This window comes from Gavia stellata, chromosome 20 (assembly GCF_030936135.1).
Source record: "Gavia stellata isolate bGavSte3 chromosome 20, bGavSte3.hap2, whole genome shotgun sequence".
Lineage (NCBI taxonomy): Eukaryota > Metazoa > Chordata > Aves > Gaviiformes > Gaviidae > Gavia > Gavia stellata.
This window is the reverse complement of record NC_082613.1, coordinates 6,482,320-6,504,348: the sequence shown is the minus strand read 5'-3', so window position 1 is coordinate 6,504,348 and position 22,029 is coordinate 6,482,320. Positions and strand designations below refer to the sequence as shown.

Here is a 22,029-nt window from a genome sequence, read left to right as displayed (position 1 = left end):
CCCTACCCCTAAGGACCCACTCACACAAAGCCCGCACCCAATATCCCACCCTGGCTCACATGTTAACTCATCTGTTGGCACAGACGAGGTCCAGGAACGATGCTCCGGGCAACACGCGGATGCAAGAGTAGCAAACCAGCAGAAACACCATTAAAATGAGATCCGCAGAGAGATAAGGATCAGACAGGAGACCCATTTTCTGTAGGAGCTGGATCTCTGCAGCTGTTATTAACCACCTCTCCAGGGAGCCCAGGGCTTGACCTGGACACGCTTACATGCCCACGGCTGACCGACCACAAGCACGCTCACCACTTCCCGACACCGACCCCCTGCCTCACACACTACTGTGAAGTCCATCAGGGTAATGGCTCATTTCTCCTAAAAGCTCAATGGTGGGATTAAAAATCACTGGAAATCAGTAGTCAGAGGAGGGCAAAGCCTCAGAGACAGAAAACACACACGTTTTTAGCCTTTGCGCTTTGGCCATGGGATGGCTACACAGCCCCATTGAGCCAAGCAAAACTGCGCTGCCCCATGAGGGAGCGTCACCGCTGTAAATCCTCATCCTCGGGGCTCTCCTCACTCACCGCTGATTTTTGGACTATTTAGGACTTGAATTCATCTCAACAATGGCTGACTCTAGAAAGCTATGGTTTTCTGAAATGAAAGCTGAGATGCTGCTGAGGAACAATACGGCTGTAAAAGCCTCCACAAGTATTCCAGGACTCACTGCAGAACCTAAAATTACTTTTTAATTTCTTTTTAGAGATCAATCTTTGACTTTTATAGAACCACTTGTTTTAGTAATGTCAGAGAATTTTCTCTGTAAAGCTGCACAGTGCAGATTAAGTCTCTGAGCCTTCAGGAGGACTTGTCTTTTCCATTTTGGGGGCCAAAGGTATGCTTGGAAACTGCATTTAAACCACTTCTCCTTGGGGGAGTGGGATATCACTGTCCCAAAGGTGCAGGGACAGGGCCCTTCTTATTGCAAAAAAGTTTTTAGCAGCATTTCTTAAATAGTCTTAGTTCTGGAAAAATAAAGGTACTTCTTGTAAGGAAACAGAGTTTAAGTATGACGAGAACAGTGGTAGAGAAACACATGACGTAGTACAAGAATTCCTTGCTAGCAAGAACCGCATTTAAAAAAAAACCTTTAGGGAAATTAATTTATCCTTCAGTTGTAATTTTTGAGCTACAACAAGAAAGGACAACTCCGGCAGACTTAGCAGCATCCTGACCATGGGATGAACTACTTTAATATTTCAAAAGATGAAAAGCGTGTATGCAGCTCCGGTGCTCGTCTGCGGTCACGACAGCAAAATTAAGTTCGTGATTTAAAAAGCTCAACACCAGTTCAGCGCAATAACATAAACTGGTATCCAGTTCAGCGTAGCCTCTGCCTGCCAGCCTTCAGCGCTCGTGTAGACTGGAGCTGGTTTCTGCAAAAAGACATGCTGTGCTGAATCCGAAAGAAGCCACCTTTAAGATCGTTATGATGATTGATCCCACTGTAACGAGCTTCCCGCTTAGCGCACAAGGGGCTTCTCTGTCCCATCAGGAGGGCGCTCGGGCCACAGGGAAGCTTGGCGGCCACTCCATCGGTGACGGCTGCACTCACGGCACAGACAGGGGCAGGGAGAAGGGGAAGAATTATAAAGAGGGGGAAAAAAGCCCCCAAAACGCTACATTCACATTTCTCGCCTTAGCTGTGAGAAAGGTTTTGAAGCCTCTGCATCCTCACTGAGGTCTAGCAGAGGTGCAGCAGCAAACCTTTGCTGAAAAGCCATTTAATCGCTGATGCATCTGAAGGCTGAATAAATAATGGAGCTGTTTTAGTGTGGGGACTGGGCAAAAAAATGGCTGGAAATTTTGGCCTGGTGAAATTTAAAAAAGAAGGGGGAAAAGGCATTATTTTTTAAACTGTCAACAATTTTTGATTCAGCCTTAAATTTTTGTTCAATCTCCATGCGATTTTCTCTTCTCTTTCCATGTCAGCCTTCTTCCCTCTTTTTAAAGAAAATAAAAACCAGGGCACTTAAGAAAACAGAAATTTGTATATTAAAGTAAAAATGGCTTGATCTGATATTGCTTTGAAAATGTAAAATGAAACATTTTGGTATTGTTTAAGTAAAACATTCTGGACATGACAAAACAGTAAAAAAATCTGAAAAAGGGTAAACAATCTTCCTGCTATTTTTAATAATTCATGTGCTCGGATGCCCACATTCTGCTGCTGTTTAAAGCGGGTGCGCGGGACGGCAAGAAGAGACATAAGATTTCTGTAACTCTGGGAGGAGCCGGGATACGTGCAGGGAGTTTAGCTCTGATCCCCCAAGCAGTCAGGTGCGTGAGCCATCACCACCCTCGCACCGGCTGGTTTAACGTGGGATCACGCACTCCCGGCACTTTGGTCTTGTTGCACCGCATCGATAACCGACCACGAGCTGAGCTCACCGCCGGGCCCTCCGGAGACACACTCCACCGCCCACAAAACGAAGGGTGGTTTAACTGAGCTTGGGGTTTGCACAGCTCTCCTTCCCAAGGGCTGTCTTCCTCACTTCGGCACAGAGCGTCTGATAAGGGACCTTTGTCTGCTGTGTGCAATGTGTGACAAAAAGAGCAGCTACGGAGCAGAGGGACAGCCTGCGCCCTGGGCGTCTGCTGGCTGGACAGCCTCAACAGCGCCGTACTGAAGACTTATTTAATAAAAGATGTTAGATATCTCTCTCTCAAAAAAATAAACGAAAAGAAAAAATAGAAGAAAAAAAAACCAGAAAAAAGAAAGCAATCCCAGCATTTGTTCTTTTTCCTGCAGCGAGCATGGATTTGATACAGGAAAGCACGGCCCCACGCAGACCACCACAAGGCAGCACTGGTGTGCTCAGCCTGCCCTGCAAGCCTTCAGGAGAGGCTGCAAAGCTGTAACCTTGAAGCTCAATAGTTTAAAGAGCTTTAAGATCCTTCAGGATCCTTCAGGGTGAAGGTTAAAAAACCAAAAAGTATCAGTACAAGATATCCCTACACTGAAAACAGAGCCATGCAGGCAGTGGTGAATGGCACATGCTCACCCTCCAAGAAAATGTGATGTCTTTTCTCTATAGGTTCTTGTAAGTCTCTCTGAGCTGCTGCATCTGAGGAAACGGCATAAACCAATGATGCCTCAAGGCTGGAGAGGCTCCCCCTTGAGTCCCCATCAGAAGGACGTTTCTCTTAAGGCTTTTATGAAGCAGGGAGCCTCGGTTACACAGGGAACCTCTCGAGCATCCCCTGGGAGAGATTTCTGCTTCTCTGGCTGACAAGTGTTTTCTGACCCCTCCACCACAGTAACGGCAACACCACTGGTGAAAACTGGAGAAAGTCTTTCAGGAATTCCCGTTCTCTTCAAGGCAGGCAGTAAGGTTTTACACAGTCATCTGAGACTCTCCAACTGCAGCCGCCAAAAGACTATAGTTTGGGGCTGTTAAAGGCAAAGCATATGCACCCCAACCAGCTGAATGTACGTGGTGGTTTCAGGAACCCGACACGCCAACAACAGCCTCATGCAGTTACTTTACTGATGTAAAGTCCAAATTGCAAAGCTCAGGGCAAAGGCAGAGGCTATGGCTGTCCGTATATTACAACATACGGCACCCTAAAGAGCCAGAGGCATCCCTAAAAGCCCCCCCCCCCCCATAACTGAGACACAGAAGATGATGCCAAGACCCAACCTGGAGGGTGTCTCTTCATGCAGTGCCAAGCAGCACATGGGCAAACATGACCCAAACGAATGCCTTTGGCTCTAACGTTTCCCCAGTGTCACATCATTTGGCAAATGGCGCAGGATGACGTGGGTCGGAGGAGCAAGGTGTGACTTACTGATGAGAGGTTCTCGTCTCTCCGCCTCCCCTGGCTGTGCCGGCTGATGAAGGATCGTGCAGAGAGTTTGTAGTGGTTCAGCAGACATGTGATCACCACCACCATCACCATCATCACCACCACGATTATGATTATCTGTACAAACTCCAACTCCGCTGCAAGAGAGACAGACAGACTTTAAGCCACCAGAAAAAGCACCATGTAATTGAGCACAAGAAGAACTAATCTGGCCAAGGCGCCAACGACACCGCTGCATCCTTCCCCCCATAAAGCTCTCGCACATACCCACGTGGGCTCTGCACACTTTGAGCCCAGCTACTTACTTAATAAAAAACTCATTAATTCACTTTCTCAGTGCCACAGAAGAGTCTCTAGGAGGGATCTTTAAAGACGGTCTACAAAGCAGAGTGTTTCCAAGCTACGATGCAGACAGGACTTCTCGACTGCCATCCCAACTGCAGTGTGCTGGACGCCCTCACCGCTGGGTACAAAACCAGCAGCATCTCGGTGCTGAGCATGCCTCGCTCAGCCACGAGCCAGCATAATTCATCCTAATGAAACAGTTTAGCTAAATGCGAGCTAAATTTCTGCAATTCTTTTCCCATCACCACCACTCCTTCCTCCAGGGAGGACTGGACTGAAGTCCTCCTCGGCACACCCTCACACCAGGGACACATCCCCTCTGTCACCGGGGTCGGACAGTGGCACAGGGAGCCTGCGGCATGGCATGGCACCGCACAGCACAGCAGCCACCGGTGCTGGCAGCCCCCCTCTCCCCGACGCCAGCCCATCCGCCACAGGGCGCAGGCGGGGAGGTCTCCCGCTTTTCGGTGAGACGCCAGACAGGCATGATGCAGCTGCCCATGGGGGTCACGTCCCGAAGCTCCAGACATCCCTCGGCTCAGGGCTCGGCCAGCTGACAGTGGCAGCTTGAGTGGCTTGAACTGGTATAAAGGAAAACTGCCAAAAATCCTCCAAACAAACAAGGACAAGCAAACAACAGACTATCCAGTTAACTCCAGAGACACTTGGCAGGAGGCAGTAAGAAGCCGCTTCTAAAATTTCCTAAGGAAATAATTCCTCACACCTCTTTGAGGCTCAGGAAAATTGAGTACTGGAGGCAAACGTAGTGCTGGGGTCATTATTTCCATGCATTTGGCACCCAGAGAGCAGACGCCATCCCCAAACCACTCAGTCGCTCCCCCCAAGCCCCCTCGTGCCAGCAGCGCCCAGGGCTCACTGTGCCCAGCACCAGGCAGCAGCAACTCCAGTGTTCATCGTAAAACAGGGGCCAGACCAGCAAAATTCAATAGTTCTGGGGATTTAAACTTTCTTTGCTTCTCAGTAGAGACAGCTATAAAAATCCAGTTTGGGAAAGCTGTGCCCTAAGCTATCATGGATGCTGCCATCTGTATTTTATCTATAAAGACACACACTCCCCGCTATATATCTGTAGATACATAGGAAGACCCATCATACCTCGAAGGGCAGCATCACGCCACCCGTACCAGCTGGGGTGGCTTCTGCCGAGTCAGGCAAATTTAATTCTTTTTTTTTTTTTATGGAAAGTTTTCTCCTGGCAGGTGGTGTTTAAGTGCCAGTAAAAGCAAATAAATGTCAAGAAAACAGTCCAGGTAGTGAGTGGTGCCAGTTACCTCGCAGCTCATTCTGCTAAACAGCAGCTATTTCTGCCATTGCCCAATGGCACTGGCTTACCCAGCGCTGCCCACCGCCTTCAAAGAACAGATTATGTCTTGAAAGCAGGAGCCTTATCTGTCACTTAAGCTTAGATGCACGAGTGACTTGGAGCCCATATACTTACAGCACCCCTAAAACACAGCTGCGTCTACACTAGAAGACTGCACGTGGAGTGGGAAGAAAGGGATTAAAAGCCAAATGTTGTAAAGGAGTTTTGCCTTAAAAATGCCTTTTAGCTAAAGGCATCTTCCTAAAAAAGAAGCTCTGGGTCTTTCACAGCAAGCCCAGCAAGGTGCCCGAATGCCACTGTGAGGGGAAAAGCCTGGAAAAAACCACGTTCCCGACAATTTATGATCCAGCCCCAGAGCAGCGGCACCGCTCGCCTGTGGGAACGACCGGTGATGTGACCGGAGAGCTGCCAGGGCTGCCCTGTGCTGGAGGCACAACCTCTCTTCCCGCGGCATCCCCCTTATGTAGGGGAGTGTCCCTACGGAGCCCAAAGGCATGTCCTCCTGCCAGCTGCACCCAGAGGCACTAAGAGCATCCCCGCTGACCTCCAGCACCCGACTGGCGGGGTGAAGCCCTGGCACCCCAGCCAGGCACTGGATGCCCCACAGACCCCCCCGGGTGCTCGCCAGGTTACAGCAATCACAGTGGTGTTACCAATAGAAGAGCAATTTTAGTATCTCGCTTTGTGGGAGGAGGGAGAACAATTAAGCTGCAAAGTAATGTTCTGTAAACGGGTTTGGCAAAACATGTCTGAACCGTAAAACCTCATCAGCTCCCCCCATTCGGACTTTGGTCTCTTCATCCCAATGGCCTTCCTCTTTTCTGATCTCCTTCATTAGCACAGGGAAGCAAACAGCTCAATCACTGCAGCGGAGCACATCTACCCTTGTCCTGCAACACAGACGAGGGCTCGAATGTTTAAGTATTGTACACGAGAAATGCATCAGCCCCCACATCTTCTGGTGCTGAAATTAAGATTTCTTCCCAAAGCTGTATGCATACAGGAGGAGGCCAAACCCACCGGGAACCTCTGCTCTCCGCAGCAGCAGGAGCTCAGAGAAGAGCAGAGGGCACACAGTGCCCTGAGTTTTGCTGTACCCCCAGCCCAGCCTGCGAGGAGCAGCGCAGCCTCGCAGTGCCTAGAAGCAATCACATCAGGTATGTTGAGATGAGCTTTAATCCTAAGAACGCTCATGTTGCCCAATCTGGCCTTTGGAAAAAATAAAATAAAAATCAAACCAAACCAAAAAAAGTCCCACACGCTCAATTTGTGCTTTTCAAGTTTCAAGAGACTCATACGCACTTGAGGCACCGAAGTTTCTGCCAACTCTCCCTCTGCTTTAACTTGTCTTCATGGGCTTCATTTGCAGAATGGGGAAAAAAACCCAACACACTGGAAAGCTGGATATACTCGGTAAGATTTTATCCAAGCAGCTCAGTCAAACTAATGAAGAAAGATCATTAAAAACCCAAACTTTGAGTTAATACGTTATTATACAAGTGCAATTCAGCTGCTATGCTAATAAAAAGCCTTTGGGGAATGAAAAACAAGCCAAACTGCAAAGCACATAATTTATAATCCTACTGGTATTCTTAAAAACACACACACACAACAAAACAAGAAAAAAATACTCAACACATTTTGTGTTTGGCTTCCTAATCATTGTCACTTTTCAATTAGAAGAGACCTCATTCCATTTCTCTATGTAATTTTCCCCAAGGGAAGCGTTATAAATGCACTAGGCTTTACAAGACAGGCATATTCAGCCTCCAAATGCAAAGTAAGGTCACACTAATTTAATTTTGCATAATTTTTATTCCAGAATACGTTTCAAACTAACAGGTTCAGACATCACATTTAAGTGACACAACCTGCTTTTCTGTATTTTCTGTCTAGACGCTGCAGCTTTGGGAGCCAGTCAGCACGCGCGCAACTGTTTTGCAACTAAGCATTTTTCCCCCAGATTCTCACAATCCTGAAACTGGATATTCGTGATCAAGTAAAATCACTTGTCACGTCCCATTCTTCAAGTTCGTTACTCGCTTGCCACTTTAAACCACATGTGGCCTTGAATAAGGGTTTCACAGTAGATTATAGCGTTACGTTAATGAATGATAGGATGCCACGATGCGCAGGCTGCAGCCGCTCTCCTGCTCAGCGGGCTTTTCGGAGGAAGGCAGCACGTGCCCTCGATGCCCACACTGGGCTGCCGCCTGGCCACCAAGATGACAGGGCTCTAAAGTGTCTAAAATTTATGAAAATGGCAGCTGGTGCCGACACGGAGGCATCTCACCGGCACGGCTGCCGAGGCGCCTGACCCTGCTTCTCCCACCGAAGACCACGATCGCGGCTTGACAGAAGCGGCTGCAAGAAAGGTGAAGCTCAGAGCTTCCTCAAGTGCCTATGAACAAAACACCTGGCACCCACAGGTTTAAAATTCATTAATATTTTTGCAAGGAGGGAGAGCTATTTGAGGCAACGGTGACGCTGGGAGCGCTGAGCCTCTGTACACACCCACGGTTCACAATGGCCGCAGGGAAGGCGAGGCTATGATATACTTCAAATGCTCTTCCTTACTTTTTACAGCTATACTACAGTTCATAAAATGCTTACTCTAAAGTTTATTAATGCTCTTCCTTCCACATAGAGTACCACTGCTGAAGACAAATGGTTCAAAGCACTGGCAAGTATAAAGAGGAGAAAAAAACATACTATACACCTGCATTTTGCTGCAATAATTAGGGGTACTCCAGCTACCACTTACAAGGCAACAGACCAGCTTTCAGACAGGGTCTCAGCCAAGATGACCTTTGCTTTCAGCTGGGTATAATACACGCCTGCAGGTCAAAACAATTCTCTGTAAGCTACAGTTATGATTTCTATATATATTGGAATTGTGTATTGTTTGAGAAGTGATGAGAAGTGAAATGGACTTAATGGCTAAATGGAACAAATGTAGCTGCACTAGCCACAATTCCTAAGAAAAAAGTTTAAAAAAAAAAAAAAGCTAGTCATCATAAATGCTGTGGTACACCATGCTAAAACCCAAGTCTGTTTTGCTGAGACAAAATTAAAGCAAGCAGAGAATCCCCTGCAGAATACTCTGCTTCTCCGATGTTCACTTTCACTTCCTCTGGGTATTTTTATCATTAAAACCCCCTTAGCTCTGACTTGAAACAGATTGCTGGGACAGTTCAAGCACTCTGAGTCTGATCACAAGCTTGCACAGACTATCTGAAATATGCTTTTAAGGGTGTGGAAAAAAACCCTCCTGCTGCTGATTTCATCTTCTGGTGGACATCAGCCCGGGGTGAGGCAACCCAACACTGCTTCGAGCCAGGATGAGATACCTCCCGAGCAAGCCTTGCTGTTGGCAGTTAATGAAGCATCAGTTAATTTTTACCCAGGACGGATGGGATATGCACCTCAGCAGCCGGATGCTCCTGTGATGACTCCTCAGCATCAGAGCCCCATTATCACTCATTTCACCAGCATTCTTCAGGAAAATACATCTAAAATGGTGGTTTGAGGTTGCTGCATGGGCCTGGTGCAGAGGAGAGCTGGTAACAGAGGCAGGCAAAGCCTTCATTGGGCTTTGGGAGTGATGGGCACAACCCCACTGCTATGGGGCAACTTCCAACATTGCCGCAACATCTGCAACAGCACAGGTCACAGAAAAGGCAAAATAAGGGGGTTTAAAATGAACGCTTATCTCCAGCTGTTTCCCCTCATCTAGAAACTGATGCGAATCTGAGTAGCAGAAAGATCCAAAAGGAAGTGAGTAAGAGTCAGGGAGACTAAAGAGGGTCTGAGAACAACACAGATTTTGCTATTTCAGAAGTTTCGGAGAACTGTGGAAACAGCATTTCCCCTGAATCACCGCTGTGCCACCGCTGCCCACACGGGTACTCGCTCCCAGCAGCCGGGCTCCTCGCTGGGCACGGGGGAGCTTGACCCGGCCTCGGGCTTTAGCCCACCGCCGCACAAGGACTGACTCGTTGAAGACCCTCCGCAAACAGCTGCAATCCGAGATAACAGACTGCCTGTCTATGCTGGGATGATGCTACTCTGCATCCCAGCTGTATGGAAATCTCCAGACTGGCCACTTTCCACCATGCATAGGGACTATTTTTAATTACATGTCACTTATTTTCCCAGAGAAACACCCTGTGAGCGCCTAACACAAGAGCCAAGGAGCCTTGCCGCGTACTGTGCCTTCACCTCTGGTCTTCACTTTCCGTGAGACACAACAACTTTTACAGAGGCTGAATGGGATAGTTTTGTACAGATTCCTCCTGCTGCCTAACAAGCCTCAATAAAATGGGCAGAAAGAGATTGAGACCTTTCTAACCTGCCTGATGAAGTACAGAGAGACGTAATCAGGTCTTGTACAAACCTGAACAGCACCTCTCTAGCCTCCAGAAGACACAGGCTAAGGATGACTTCTAACCGCAGGCAGCTCGAGCTCCCTCACCCCGTCCGGCCCCTGCCGCACCCCTCAGCACCCCAGCAGGGCCCGCAGGTGCCCACGCAGGGTTTGAGAGCACAGTGATGGGCATACTGCAGCCTCCCTCCTCCTCCCGCAGCCAAGCCTCAGCCTACGGATTAAGCCAATGCACAGATATATAAGGCTGGCAGGAGGGAACAATGTAATTAAGGTCCCCAGGAAGCCAAAGAGGGTGAGCGGCTGGAGCAAAGTTTGGCGTGGGAGATGCACCACTGGCAGCGAGGGACAGACCACAGCAAGGCGGAGGAGTGCTCATCTGACCCGGGGCACCTACATCAGCTGCCAAGCAGCAAGCCAAGGATCCCAGCCCGTCCACCGCAGCGGGACAAAGCCTTCCCCGGGTCACTCAGCCCAGGAACAAGACCCAGCTCTCAATCAGCTTTGCTGAGAACCCCGGTCCCTCCTGGGACGGCACGAGGAGCATGGTTCCAGTGCGGGCACGGAGCTGAAAAGCCCACCAGCAGCAGGATGCAATTACTGGGCACGTGCCTATTGACACGAGCAGGGAACCCACAGCACAGGGCACCCGAGCCCTCTGCCAGCGACCAGCCCTTGGGTGAGCTCCTGCGGGGCAGCAGCAGGATACCTGAGAGCACTGTGCGGGGAGCAAGGAGATGCTTACAGAGAGGCTGCGTCAGAGCTGAGATGAGGATGCCCCTGGAGCCCTTGCTCCAGCTCTGAAGCAGCACTTTCTGCTCCTCACTGCACATGGCCACTTCATCGAGTGCCTGTGGTTATTTACGGAGCCTGGTTCACGCGGGCGACTCAGCACTGTGATTCAACAGATCCCGGCGAAGAGCCTGCAATGATGTGGAGCAGAGCACCTCAGTGGGGACCATCCCACAGCAGGTCCCAGCGAGTGGCACTGGCCTCCGGCACAGCCACCGGAGACCAGGAACAGTCGGGTCACGTCCGGTCCTGAAGCTTATGAAATCCATAAATGAATTGCTGCCTACCATCAGCTAAATATGGTGGCACTGTAATGTCACAGCACATGTCACGGCTTCTTCCATAATCCTTGGGGATTTAGGGTAAGTTCAACCAACTGCAATGCTCCCTCCTCCATGCACCACCCCCTCACACCCCAGGAAGAAAGGTCTCTACACATACATACAGAGTTTTTCCAGACATGGCAAAATTAACTGGATGAATTAACGAAAAGCGTTCACAAATCTGCGGCGAGCACTTTCATCCCTGATTTTCCATTAGCACCTTCTGATATCCACGGAGCTGCCCTGGCTGCGTGACTGAGAGCAAGAAGCAGCAGAGATGTTCACAGCCCTGACTGCAGTTCCCTCTCCTCCCAATTTTCTCATCTTTTCATCCACCCCCACCCTTGGGCATCTTCTGTTTGAACAGGTTCCTTGTAGCCCTTGATGGCAGCGCTCTAGTTACATAAAAAAGCATGTAAAAGACATAAATAAGGGTACAGCTACTTTTCGACTGAGCATGTGCAGATGAGGCTATTCAAGAGTAATCAGGAAGGTGGGGGGGAGAAATGGAAGTCCAAATCGGACTGGCACTGGCAGTGATTTGAAGCTTGGAGCTGAAGAGTGTCCATGCAGCCTTCCTCCCTGTCTGTGATTCCCCAGATTCTGCACTAACAAGCTTTGTGGGACACCAAGCAGGGATGTTGAAGGATTTCAGCCAAGAGGAGTTTCAGGCCAGTAACCCTAAAGGCTTCTGAGGAAGCTTGTACAGCTCCTCAAAGATCAAATGGAAGACAAGTCTTGGAATAGAGGCGGACCAAGGTCCCCCTCTTCCGGCATCAGTAACTGTCTGTCAGCACCCAAAACATGGGCTGCTTCATTAGCATCCTATAGCAAGGATCCTTCTCAGCCGCTGGTCCAGAGGTCCCTGTCTGCTCCTCTCCCCACCCATGGGCTTTGACAGGCACAAGAAAAAGGATATGACCCAGCATTTTCTCCAACAGACCTGGGCTGCCGTCTTTGCGTGAAACTTATTGCCAATGGGTAGGAAGACACGCTGCCCTAAACTCGAAGTGATGGGTCTGACTTTCAGCTGTTCTCAGCACCCACATCTCCAGCTGAAGGCAGCGGCAAGGGCAGGGGCTTGGGCACCAGCGGGCTGCGGAGGAGGAGGAGGAGGAGAGACAGCTTTATCCATTCTGTCAGCTACTTGACAGCTGGACCCACTCCCCTCCCCAATCTTCGCCAGCATTTCAGAGCACCACAGCTTCAGCGGTGCCCAGAGGCACCGTCGAGAAGGAGACGCACAAGGACAGTCCTTGCCACGGACAGCTGAGAGCCTACTGCTACCTTGCATGCCCCAGAAATTAGGGCAGAAAACACGTCCTAATCACTTTTGGAAAATGAAAACTGAGGACACCCTGTACCATCTTGCCTTACACCAACATGCCGTCTTTTGCAAGCAGAGAACCAGAAGGGTCAGGAGCTGACATTACCGCACTGTTCTGCAGCGGGCCTGGGCCAAAGAGGGGTCCACAGAGCTGGCCTGAGGTCTGCCCAGTCCCCACGCACACCTACCTGGGCTCGGTTTAGAGCAGGTTTATGCCTGCCCCAAGAGCTTGTGCTTGCCAGCTGCGCGCGTGCTTTGGGAGAGCAGGGGATAGATGTTATACCACAGTTTGGGCACACTTTGGACCGCCGTGTGGCTCCCTGGAAGGACCGGAGGGTTAAACTCAGCAGAATCGAGTCCAGCCAAAGTGTGGTTGTTATGCCAGATGCTCAAAAAGCCTCTGTAAAAGGATGTGGGTTAAGCAATGTAGCCCAAGAGCGGACCTCGCTTTTTCTACTCAAGGCTAAAGAACGTGAATTTGAGAAGAGCCATCTGAATCCAGTCACCCTTCAGAGCTACGATTTTAGCAGGGAGTAAACTCACAACTCCTCAGCGAGCAGCTGCGGGGGCTCGGACTCTGCAGCATCCCACAGGAGAGGCAGCAGGGCCGGCGCTGGGACTGGCTCTGACCGCGGCCCCTCGCCCTCCCCTGTTCATACATACGGCATGGAGGAAAAGACCCTGGCACAGCAGAAACACAGCCCCGTGCAGGCAGCTCTGCCCTGGCCCATCCCTCCCAGCCCCGCCTGGGAAGGGGACATGCCCATTATGCTAAACATTACATTTGAACCGCTCTAATTTAAGCAAGAACCAAAACAGCTCCAGGCAACAGCTGGAATCCACAGGCTGCCAGAGAGGGTGCAGCACCAAACACTGCGCCTGGTTTACTGACGCCATTTCACCCACCAGATGCCGAGCTCCACTTGTTCAAGAGACTAATGTTCCTCCTCTCAGAGACCGTGGACAGGGAAGAAGAGATGAAAGAACAAAGAACTTCAGATGGCAGATTACTCACCCTCTGCGCTCGTCTGTTAGGTCATCTTAGAAACAATCAGACCAGGCAAAGTCATTACTGCAATATTTGTGTATTAGCATTTATCTGCTACATTTATCTTCTAAATAATACCTCCATAAAACCACATACAAAGGGCCCATCGGATTGTCAACAATTGTGTTTGTTTACAAGGCAGCATGGGAAGTACTGTAAATAGTGAATATGAATATGATCTTGATATTGCCCCTGCTAGCACTAATCGGCAGCATCTTGAAGCTGGAGCTGCAGCAGCAACACTGAGGCATCAAAGAGAGCAGGATCAGGCCCGTGACAACAGGCAGGAGGACAGCTGGGAAGTGCCCGTTGGATTCGGTCCTGCTTCATGCATCATCAGTACAGCTAAATTGCATTTCCAGATCCAACATGGCCAGTTCTGATGTAGCAAGCAGAAATAATGACGTGCGAGCTAGCGATGGCAGGCTGAGAACAGGGCAGGAGGGCAGAGAGCAAGTGGGACTCGGAAAACAAGCCAGTTTGAGAAAAAATGTTGCTGGAAAATGGGTGATGGGGCCCCAAGAAGTCATGTTCATAGTGTCAATCCTTGGGCCGTAACTGTGTGTTTAATATAGTTAGTTTTCTTCATTTGTCACCCTGGGTAATGAAGCATCACATCCTCTGAGTCACTGGCAAATGATGGCCTCATCCTGCACCCCCCCCCCTTTTTTTTTATTTGTTTTAAAGGAAATGGCCCCATTTCATGCTTATAGCCATGGAAATATCAGACTGGTCAGGCCTCAGAAAATTTTTTAGTCCTTAAAACTGCCCCGACCACAGTGCTGTGCCTGTTTTTAAAAGGTGACCTTCCTGAGCTAGCGTGGCCACGGTGGCCGCTGCGGGAGCGGGAGTTGCACGCAAGGGCCAGAAAGGCAGGACTGGCACAGCAGCACTCGGCTTTTACAGGGAAATTGCAAATGCCAGAGCTGGGCCAGCAGCTCTTTCAGCTGGGACACCTCCCGGCTCTGAGCAGGGACTTGTCAACGGGAGACTTGTTTAGAGAAACTCCTGAAGACATTAACCAGCTTCCTCAGAGCAATGAGCACTAACGAGGTTCTTTGGGACACTTGGACTCTCTAAAATCTTGCATACGCCAGCCCCTTCCCTCCCTTTTTGTGCCCATTTCTCTCGCCCAGGGTTTTAAGACAACGTATTTTATGCACAGTAAGCCCGATCCCAGTCTACTGAGATGACTGGAAGTAGTACGTTGCTTTTGAAGTTACTCCCAAGGGTAAGGACAGCTAAACTGGATTAAAAGAATAAAGTTATTTTGATTTTGCACTTAAAAATTGGGTAAATTTGCTTGCTCACTAGAAAACACTGAGAAAGGCTCACGGCCCCCACCAAGCTGAGACCAACCAGCATCTCCTGCTCCCCGAGAGGCGGCACGCCGGCATCAGGCCTGGATGGTGTCTGGGGCAGGGGCGAGGGCAGCACGTCACCTCTCCCCCTCGAACACGAGCATCCAGACAGGGACAGAGGAACAAGAGTTTACAGTCTGCAATCATAAATAGCATGAACCAGAAAAAAAAAAAAAAATCTACCAAAGAACAAGTGAAAAAACACAGTACACAATATCTGGATCAAACCCTGGCAGCCAACCCTGAAAGACCAAAGAGGTTTAGTTTGTCAGGGGTACCTCTACAGCTAGTAAAAATAAGCACATTAAAAGTATTTTCGTATACCCTGGAAACACTCCTGATCAATATGTGGCTTGCTACCATAGAGGTCTTTTTTCCTTCCACTCAGCAGAAACTCAAGACAAAGGGAAGCACATCTCATTTATGAACTTAGCTATAAATACTTTTGCTAACTGCCATTTAGGAATTTCATTTCCTGCTTGAGCAAGTCCTGTTGAAAGAGGCAATTACCAAATTTGTTTCTAGTTATAGAAATAGATGTTTGTTGCTGCCCACATCTGTTTCGACAGACAAATTGCCAGTCATGGATGCTCCGAGGAGAGCAAGCGCTCCATCCAGGGAGGGCTTTGCCACCTCTCCAGAAAGCTAACAGCAATTACAGGGATTGGGTTTCCGATTCCAACTTCATTTGAGCCCCGTCTCCCGCTGCAACAGAGCTGCCTCGCACCGACAGCACCTGCGGCTTCACAGTCAGCCGCAGCCGCCTGCACCACGTCACCCGGTGCACACCACCGACCGCTGCCAGCAGTGCCGTAGCCTGCTCCCTCCTCCCGCTGCTGCAGAGACACTAAGGAATATGCGTTTCATTAGTCACCAGGCACATCAAAACAAGGCAACTTTAATTCTGCAGGTCACGAGGATCCAGTACGCTGCGTTTGGTGTGCGCGCAGAAAGGAAGGCAACAGCAAAGCATTCTTGTCACCTGCAAAGTGGTGAGACGGCACACGCTTTCCTGCTCCGTGTGGGACACCCCACTGCAAAACAGCCAGAGGTGACAGCGCATGGGTGCAGAGATGGAGGTTTATGGCTCTCAACAGCATGGACCACAGCCTCTCCCAGCTGAACACTGTGTAGATCGGGTTTTACTGGGTCTCCCTGCCCGGTCTCCTCCCTTTTCACTTCCCTCCACCCTGGCTGTCCTCTAGAAAGCTTCCATTGCCACTTACTCCTGGGAAAACCATCCATCGGCTGATTCCCAACACGCTTGGCCATGGCCCTGCCAGAGCCAGCTGTGGCTCAGGTGCCCCAGTGCCAGCACCCGACCCCCGGCACGGAGCGCGGCAAGTCCTGCGGGACCAGCGCTCGAGCAGGGGCACCCCGCGAAGGACACAGGGACAAGCAGCAACACCCGTGCCTCCCTGCCACAAGCACAACACTCATCAACTCTCGCCCAGCGCCCGGCTCAGGGATGTGGCAGAGATGCAGCGAAACCGCAAAACACCACGAGCTGTGGCCGGGGAACCTCTGCTCCTCCGGCATTTTTCCCGTGTGAATCAGCATGGCTGCCCCCATGCCATCCCACTTACAACCCAGCGCAGCCCTGAGGAGCCCATCAGCACTGGGGAGCAGTGACGGAGACCCTGCCATGCCCCCGTCCCGAGGCCTCGGCACTGCGGCTCCCCCGGGGGCTCCGGGACACGCGGCCCTGGGCAGCGGTGCTGCACGGGCTGCCCCGACAAGTGGCTCGCAGACGGGTGTTGAAACATGGATTGAGCAAGTTGGCCAAAGCCACACAGGTCATGACGGGACTGCAACAGCGACCGGATTTCCTCAGCGCTGTCCAGGGCCGTTCAGCAGGACACCTCTCCCTTCTCTGCCTCTTCTTATGCACCGTTATCATCGATATCGTTTTGCACCTTTTGCTTACAAACAGAGTGACCTTTCACAAGGTAAGTCCATCCCATGGAACAAGGACAATCTTAAGTTACAGACATAATTATGCATTGCAGAAAAAATATGCAAAATGCATGCAAATGCCCAGACACGCACACTGCGTTTGGTCACTGCAATATTCAAGTTCAGCTCTTGAACTGGTCTGAACACCACCAGATGGGAGCGAATGCATATGCATTTCACAGAGATGTGAAAAAAATGTTGTGTGTATATATATACACACACATACACATGCCAGAGTGAATGGGGGAGGTGAGTAAAAATGCACTGAATCTGATAAAATTAAGGTAATAAATTTACTTCCACCTCAGCTGTAGCAACAGCCTGAGAAAGGTTTAACTCCTACAGAAGATATGCTGGAAGGTCTGCATGTTGTTGTGGCATTGTGCATTTCTGAGTTTTTAGGCAGGCACAAAAAGAGAAGCTGTTCCCCAATGTAAAACCCAGCAGCATTTGCTCAGCAGAGATGGTTTTCGGAGCCGAGAACGGGGCTGGCTTCCCATGCCCTCCCCTCGCCTGGCCGTGGCAGGACGAGCCGCCCCATCCCAATCCCCATCCCCTGGCGCATCTGCGTCCCTCCTGCCCGCCCCATTGTCCCCAGCACCCCCGACGGCAGATTGATGACACGGGGCGGCGGTGGAGAACCGACCCGCGAGGTCAGCCCCGACAATGGGGTTTGGGGGCGGGTGGAGGGAAGAGGCCACGGGGGCGAGGAGCCCCCCGGCTCACCCGTCCCCTCTGCAGAGGTGGTTTCTAGCCCGGCTTTTCAAGCCGCCTCCACGGGCCACGGGCCACCTGCCCGCGGGGCCAGGGATGCTGGGCGGCGGGTGGGCACCCCGGCCCCCGGGAGGAGAGCAGAGCGGCAGCTGCCCTCGCACTGGGGCGGAGGGCGACTTCGGGAGGACTGGGAAGGGGGGGAAGAGCACAGAGGGGAGGATTATCCATGGACACAGCTTGTCCCCTTTTCACTGCATTTAACAATAAAGCAGTAGCTATAGCAACGGGGTTAATTAATGCATCCGATTTGCATAACTAAAACTCTGAACCCATTCAAACCTTGCTGATATTTTCATTCTTAAACCTGGCCGGCAAGGCTGTGCTCTTATGGCGAGGGGAACCAAACAAACACCGCCATGGCTATGTATCGCTATACTTGCGGAGAGATGCAGGTACACGCGGGACATCACACAGAAACAAACAGTGCACAAAGCCATCCCTCAGCTGTGGCTTCTGCAGCGTGACCTGCCGGTGAGGCTCCAAGAGCGATTTGCTCCACATACCTTTATTCCCCCAGAAAGCATTAGCATTTGCAAATAAGCATGTGGAAAAGAACAGAAAAATGGGGACTGAAGTGTCCTTCAAAAACTAGAACAGGGGAAAAAGTCCTTTTCAGAGATGGAGGGAGCAAAGCACATTCCAGGACAGAGGGGGTTAGGAGATAGGCAATGTAAAGGTTTCAGACTATCGTATAACCAGAGGGGGAAATGTCTTCTCACCACAAACATGCATCTGCATGATGTCTAGACAGTCATAAAAAGGGCAATTAAAGTACTGCAGGCTGCAGTAAGCTAATGTCTCCTCTCCCAGTCTAAACAGTTGAAACATACTGTACTAACTTTGCAAAAAAAAAAAAAATAGGATAGAGAAAGACAAGTTTGTAAGGAAAAATGTTTTGAAATTCAGTTTTAAATAAGCCAGTAAATTAATTCAACCTTGTCAAATCCTTGCCTTATAACATATCAAATATTCCGCCTGCGTCCTGTCTAGACTGCGATAACAAAGGGCATTTAAAGCCCTGCAAGATGCGCTGACAGAGTAGCCATTTAAAGATGCAGTATTGCTTTCTCCATCTAAAACGATTTGTCAGATGGAGTTAAAATGAAAATGATAAGTAATCACTCTGGTTCACAACCATTTCAAAAGAAAAAACCACAAAACCCCCACAGCTCATAGATACAAATCCCACTAAAATCATTCCAATGTATCATTCCGGTGGGACTTGTTTGGCATTTGCTTTTTTGTTTATTTTTTAGTTTGTTAATCTGAAATGTTGGTAGCTTTGTGCAGCGCATGCATTTCTAAATAGGATCGTGTTAAGTTCTAAAAAGCCAGCTCCATGTATTCATTGATTTATTGATAAAAAATGATGATTTGTGGAGAAACACCATTAAAACTCTAAGGGTTACCACTGAAAAGGAATTTTTTTTCAGTTTATTTAAAAGCAAAAGAATAAACTATCTCACATGAGAGAAACTGGCCAGTCTCCGTTGCTGATACAGTTCAGCCTGGGCAGTCACTATCCTCAGGAGAGCAAGAGAGAAAGAAAAGTTAAAGCAAACCATGTGGGTCTGCACAGCATGTTTTTTTACTGAAAAAGGACAGTTTTCTGGAAAAAGCAAAACCAGATATAATCCTGTCTAATACAAGAAACATTCTCCTCCCTTCCTGAGTTTTATCAGCTGTTGGAGAATTGAAACCTCCAAAAAAATATATATGCAAATACATATGCAAAATAGCTGATCTGGCTTAGCAGGACGGCTAACGCGGCCCATGATGGAGCAAATGCCCTGCAGGCCTACAGCCACCCTACATGCAGCCACTGCTACGAAAACGCAAGACTGACTTTTAAAGACTTTATTTGGTTGCGACATGGCATGACCAGAAGCCCCTGGCGAGGGAGGGGGGCTGGGACATGCCCAGACCTGGGTCCAACCATTCCATACGGTCACTTCTATGGTGGGGGGGCACAGTGGGGAGTCACCCCTGGAAGTTCAAAACCAGGTTGACTGCAGTTCCTCTCTGCTCCTCACCCTACAGCATCCCACCACCACCTCATCTGCACTTCCCTCTGGCTCCCCACCCTTGTTTCTTAATTATTATTTTAATAAGAGTGTTTCCAACTTCACTGCTCATTCTGCAATAGCCCAAGGGCTACAACTGTTCATTAGACAGAATTTCTGCTTTAATTGCACTGACACAGATGTGTAGGTTATCTGGAAGAAATTACTAAAATGAGCAGTAAAGAATGGGGCTGGATGCTTTTCTTCCCTTATGGAGAGTTTAATTTCACATTATTTCCCTCCATACCCCGTACAAGCAGCATCATTCAGTGCATTGCAGGTTTGCAGAGAAATTAACCCCAAATTGTTACCGCTGCCACGGTGCGTACAGGTGCTCCCCGCGCTGCACCAGGACTTCCGCAGGGGCAAAAAGCGCAGGTTTGCTCCAGGGGCTGCAGACGTGGTGCTGGAGGGGCCCAACACCACTGGGCTCTGCAGCGCAGCCCCCTCCACGGATGCATGGAGCGGCAGCCCCACTGTCCTGGGAGAGGAGCGGGTGGGTGACACCCTGCCCAGCTGACGTGCCTCCACTGCCAGCGGGATGGCCCACGTCCCCCTTGTGTCCCCCAGGCAGTGCAAGTCAGTGACATTCACCTGGGAGTGGAAGTATCCGAGACCACCGATAAAGCTTTAGGGAAGAAGTTCAAGCCTTGACCTGACCGTAACTTGTGGGTTTTGCCATAATAAAACAAAGTCCCCGATGGACGCTCAGCTGCAGTCACCCTGCGTGCCTGTGCTGTCACAGCTTTCAGCTACTCCAGAATCACGACCCCTCAGTAAGACGTGGAAGCACCAAACCCCGGCGGGGCAGGAGGCAATGCCACCACCGCCCAACAGCTCGTGCCCATCCCTGCACCAGCACCCCAGGTGCCAGGACTGGGGTGGGGAACAGGCTCCCTCGGTCCCCCTTTTACCTCTTTGCAGAGGGTAAGTCACCAGACGTAGAAAATTGTCATTGCTTCTGCTCAACAGCATCCAGGCTTCGAACCTGCCACGGTTGCGCAGCTGTCAAATCAGCCATGGAGTTTACATGAACTTCCTCTGCAATTCATGTTGATGAGAGCCAGACACATAATAGCCTCGGATCCACAGAGAAAGAGCTGCCAGTATTATTTCTATTTAAAACCTCTATTTGAGCTTCATACACTCATTCTTCACACATCATACACACACGCACAACATGCAGAAGTAAGCCAGATCCAGAAGCATTTCACTTCACCAAGAGCCCTGCCTAACAGCAATTTCAGGTTTTGGCTCACTGTTGTTATTATTATAGAATTAAAATCTATTAAAAAAGTATGAACCTGCCAATTTTTTAGTCTTCTTGCCAGGAAGAAAAAAAAAGAAGAAACCATGCAAGAAACTTGCTACCAACCTATTTACCGAACCATTCCCTCGCCCTTACCTCCCACCCCCCCGGCGAGGGACTGCTCTCCGGAGCAGCGGCACAAGGGCACCCTCCTCCAGGCCAAGCAAAGGCTGAAGCTGCGGGAGCACCCAGGGTGGGCTGGGGCAAGGGGAACCAGCAGACACACATCGAGGGTTGAAGTCCCATCTCTGAATATGTATAAAAGCCATTAGAAATGTCTCCTTCAGCAAAACTCATCTTTGACTTAAAGGGGGGAGGAATTCACAAATGCTTCATGTCAAAAAAAGTCTGCTTAAGAGAAAAAAAAAACACCTTTCCTTTGTTGCTAGGGGAACTACTTGCTTTGTATCTGCTGAAAACCTTTAAAATTCCACCATTGTATTTTAACAAAACCCCGAGACTGAACCATCTCATGTGCTAAAAATCAAGAGAGAGCACATCAGTTCCATCCTTCGTTCGCGAGCACTTTGCTCAGGCCTGACTTCGTTTTCTATCTTGCTCCTCGATGCTTTTTGGCAGTTTGCTCTAGACTTACTGGCATGGGCTAAAAGGTTTCTATTTAGCTGGTGTCAGCTGAGCATCTGTGCCTGCAAGAACTGGAGTGGGGGTGATCCCGGCTGCATTTCAAAAGCACTTTTTTTTTTTTGGGAGCTGCCACAATAACCTTCAATCTAAGTGTGTTTGGGCAGCAGGGTGACTCCCTCCGGAGGGGTCCCTGCTTCAGTCCCAAGCAAAGCACCCAATTCTGGGAAGCATTCCTGACCGGCGGAGGGAAAAGGAGCTGGGAACGCTCCCTAACCTGTGACCCTGATAACAAAAGGCAGGGAGAGCGTCTAGACCTCCAGTCTGACAGCGAGTGAAGGCGAGTATTGTGCTGCCGGCAGACACGGGCTGCCTCAGACAAGGCAGGCATACATGCGCTGCAGGACAGGAGCAGCGATGCAAACCCCAGCTGCAGCAGTCGACAGGCATCGCCCCCAAAGCCCACCACGTTATCGAGGGAGGGAGGCCGCACGCAGCCCACCCTTCCCTGCTGGCGCAGGGCTTAGCAGGGGCTTTTGGGGCAGCT

The 22,029-nt window shown here is 49.9% G+C and overlaps 1 protein-coding gene across 3 annotated transcripts in view; it reads right to left on the bottom strand.

Moving 5' to 3' along the window:
- PMEPA1 (prostate transmembrane protein, androgen induced 1) overlaps positions 1–22,029 on the bottom strand; it is a 47,928-nt gene that overhangs the window by 3,338 nt on the left and 22,561 nt on the right. For 2 of the 3 annotated variants that reach the window (XM_059827271.1, XM_059827270.1), the window contains one exon: positions 3,856–4,010. In XM_059827271.1, the coding sequence (XP_059683254.1) occupies positions 3,856–4,010 (155 nt within the window). Of the gene's footprint in view, positions 1–3,855; positions 4,011–9,817; positions 9,829–22,029 lie in introns of all 3 variants that reach the window. The other variant, XM_059827272.1, reaches the window with a different exon arrangement.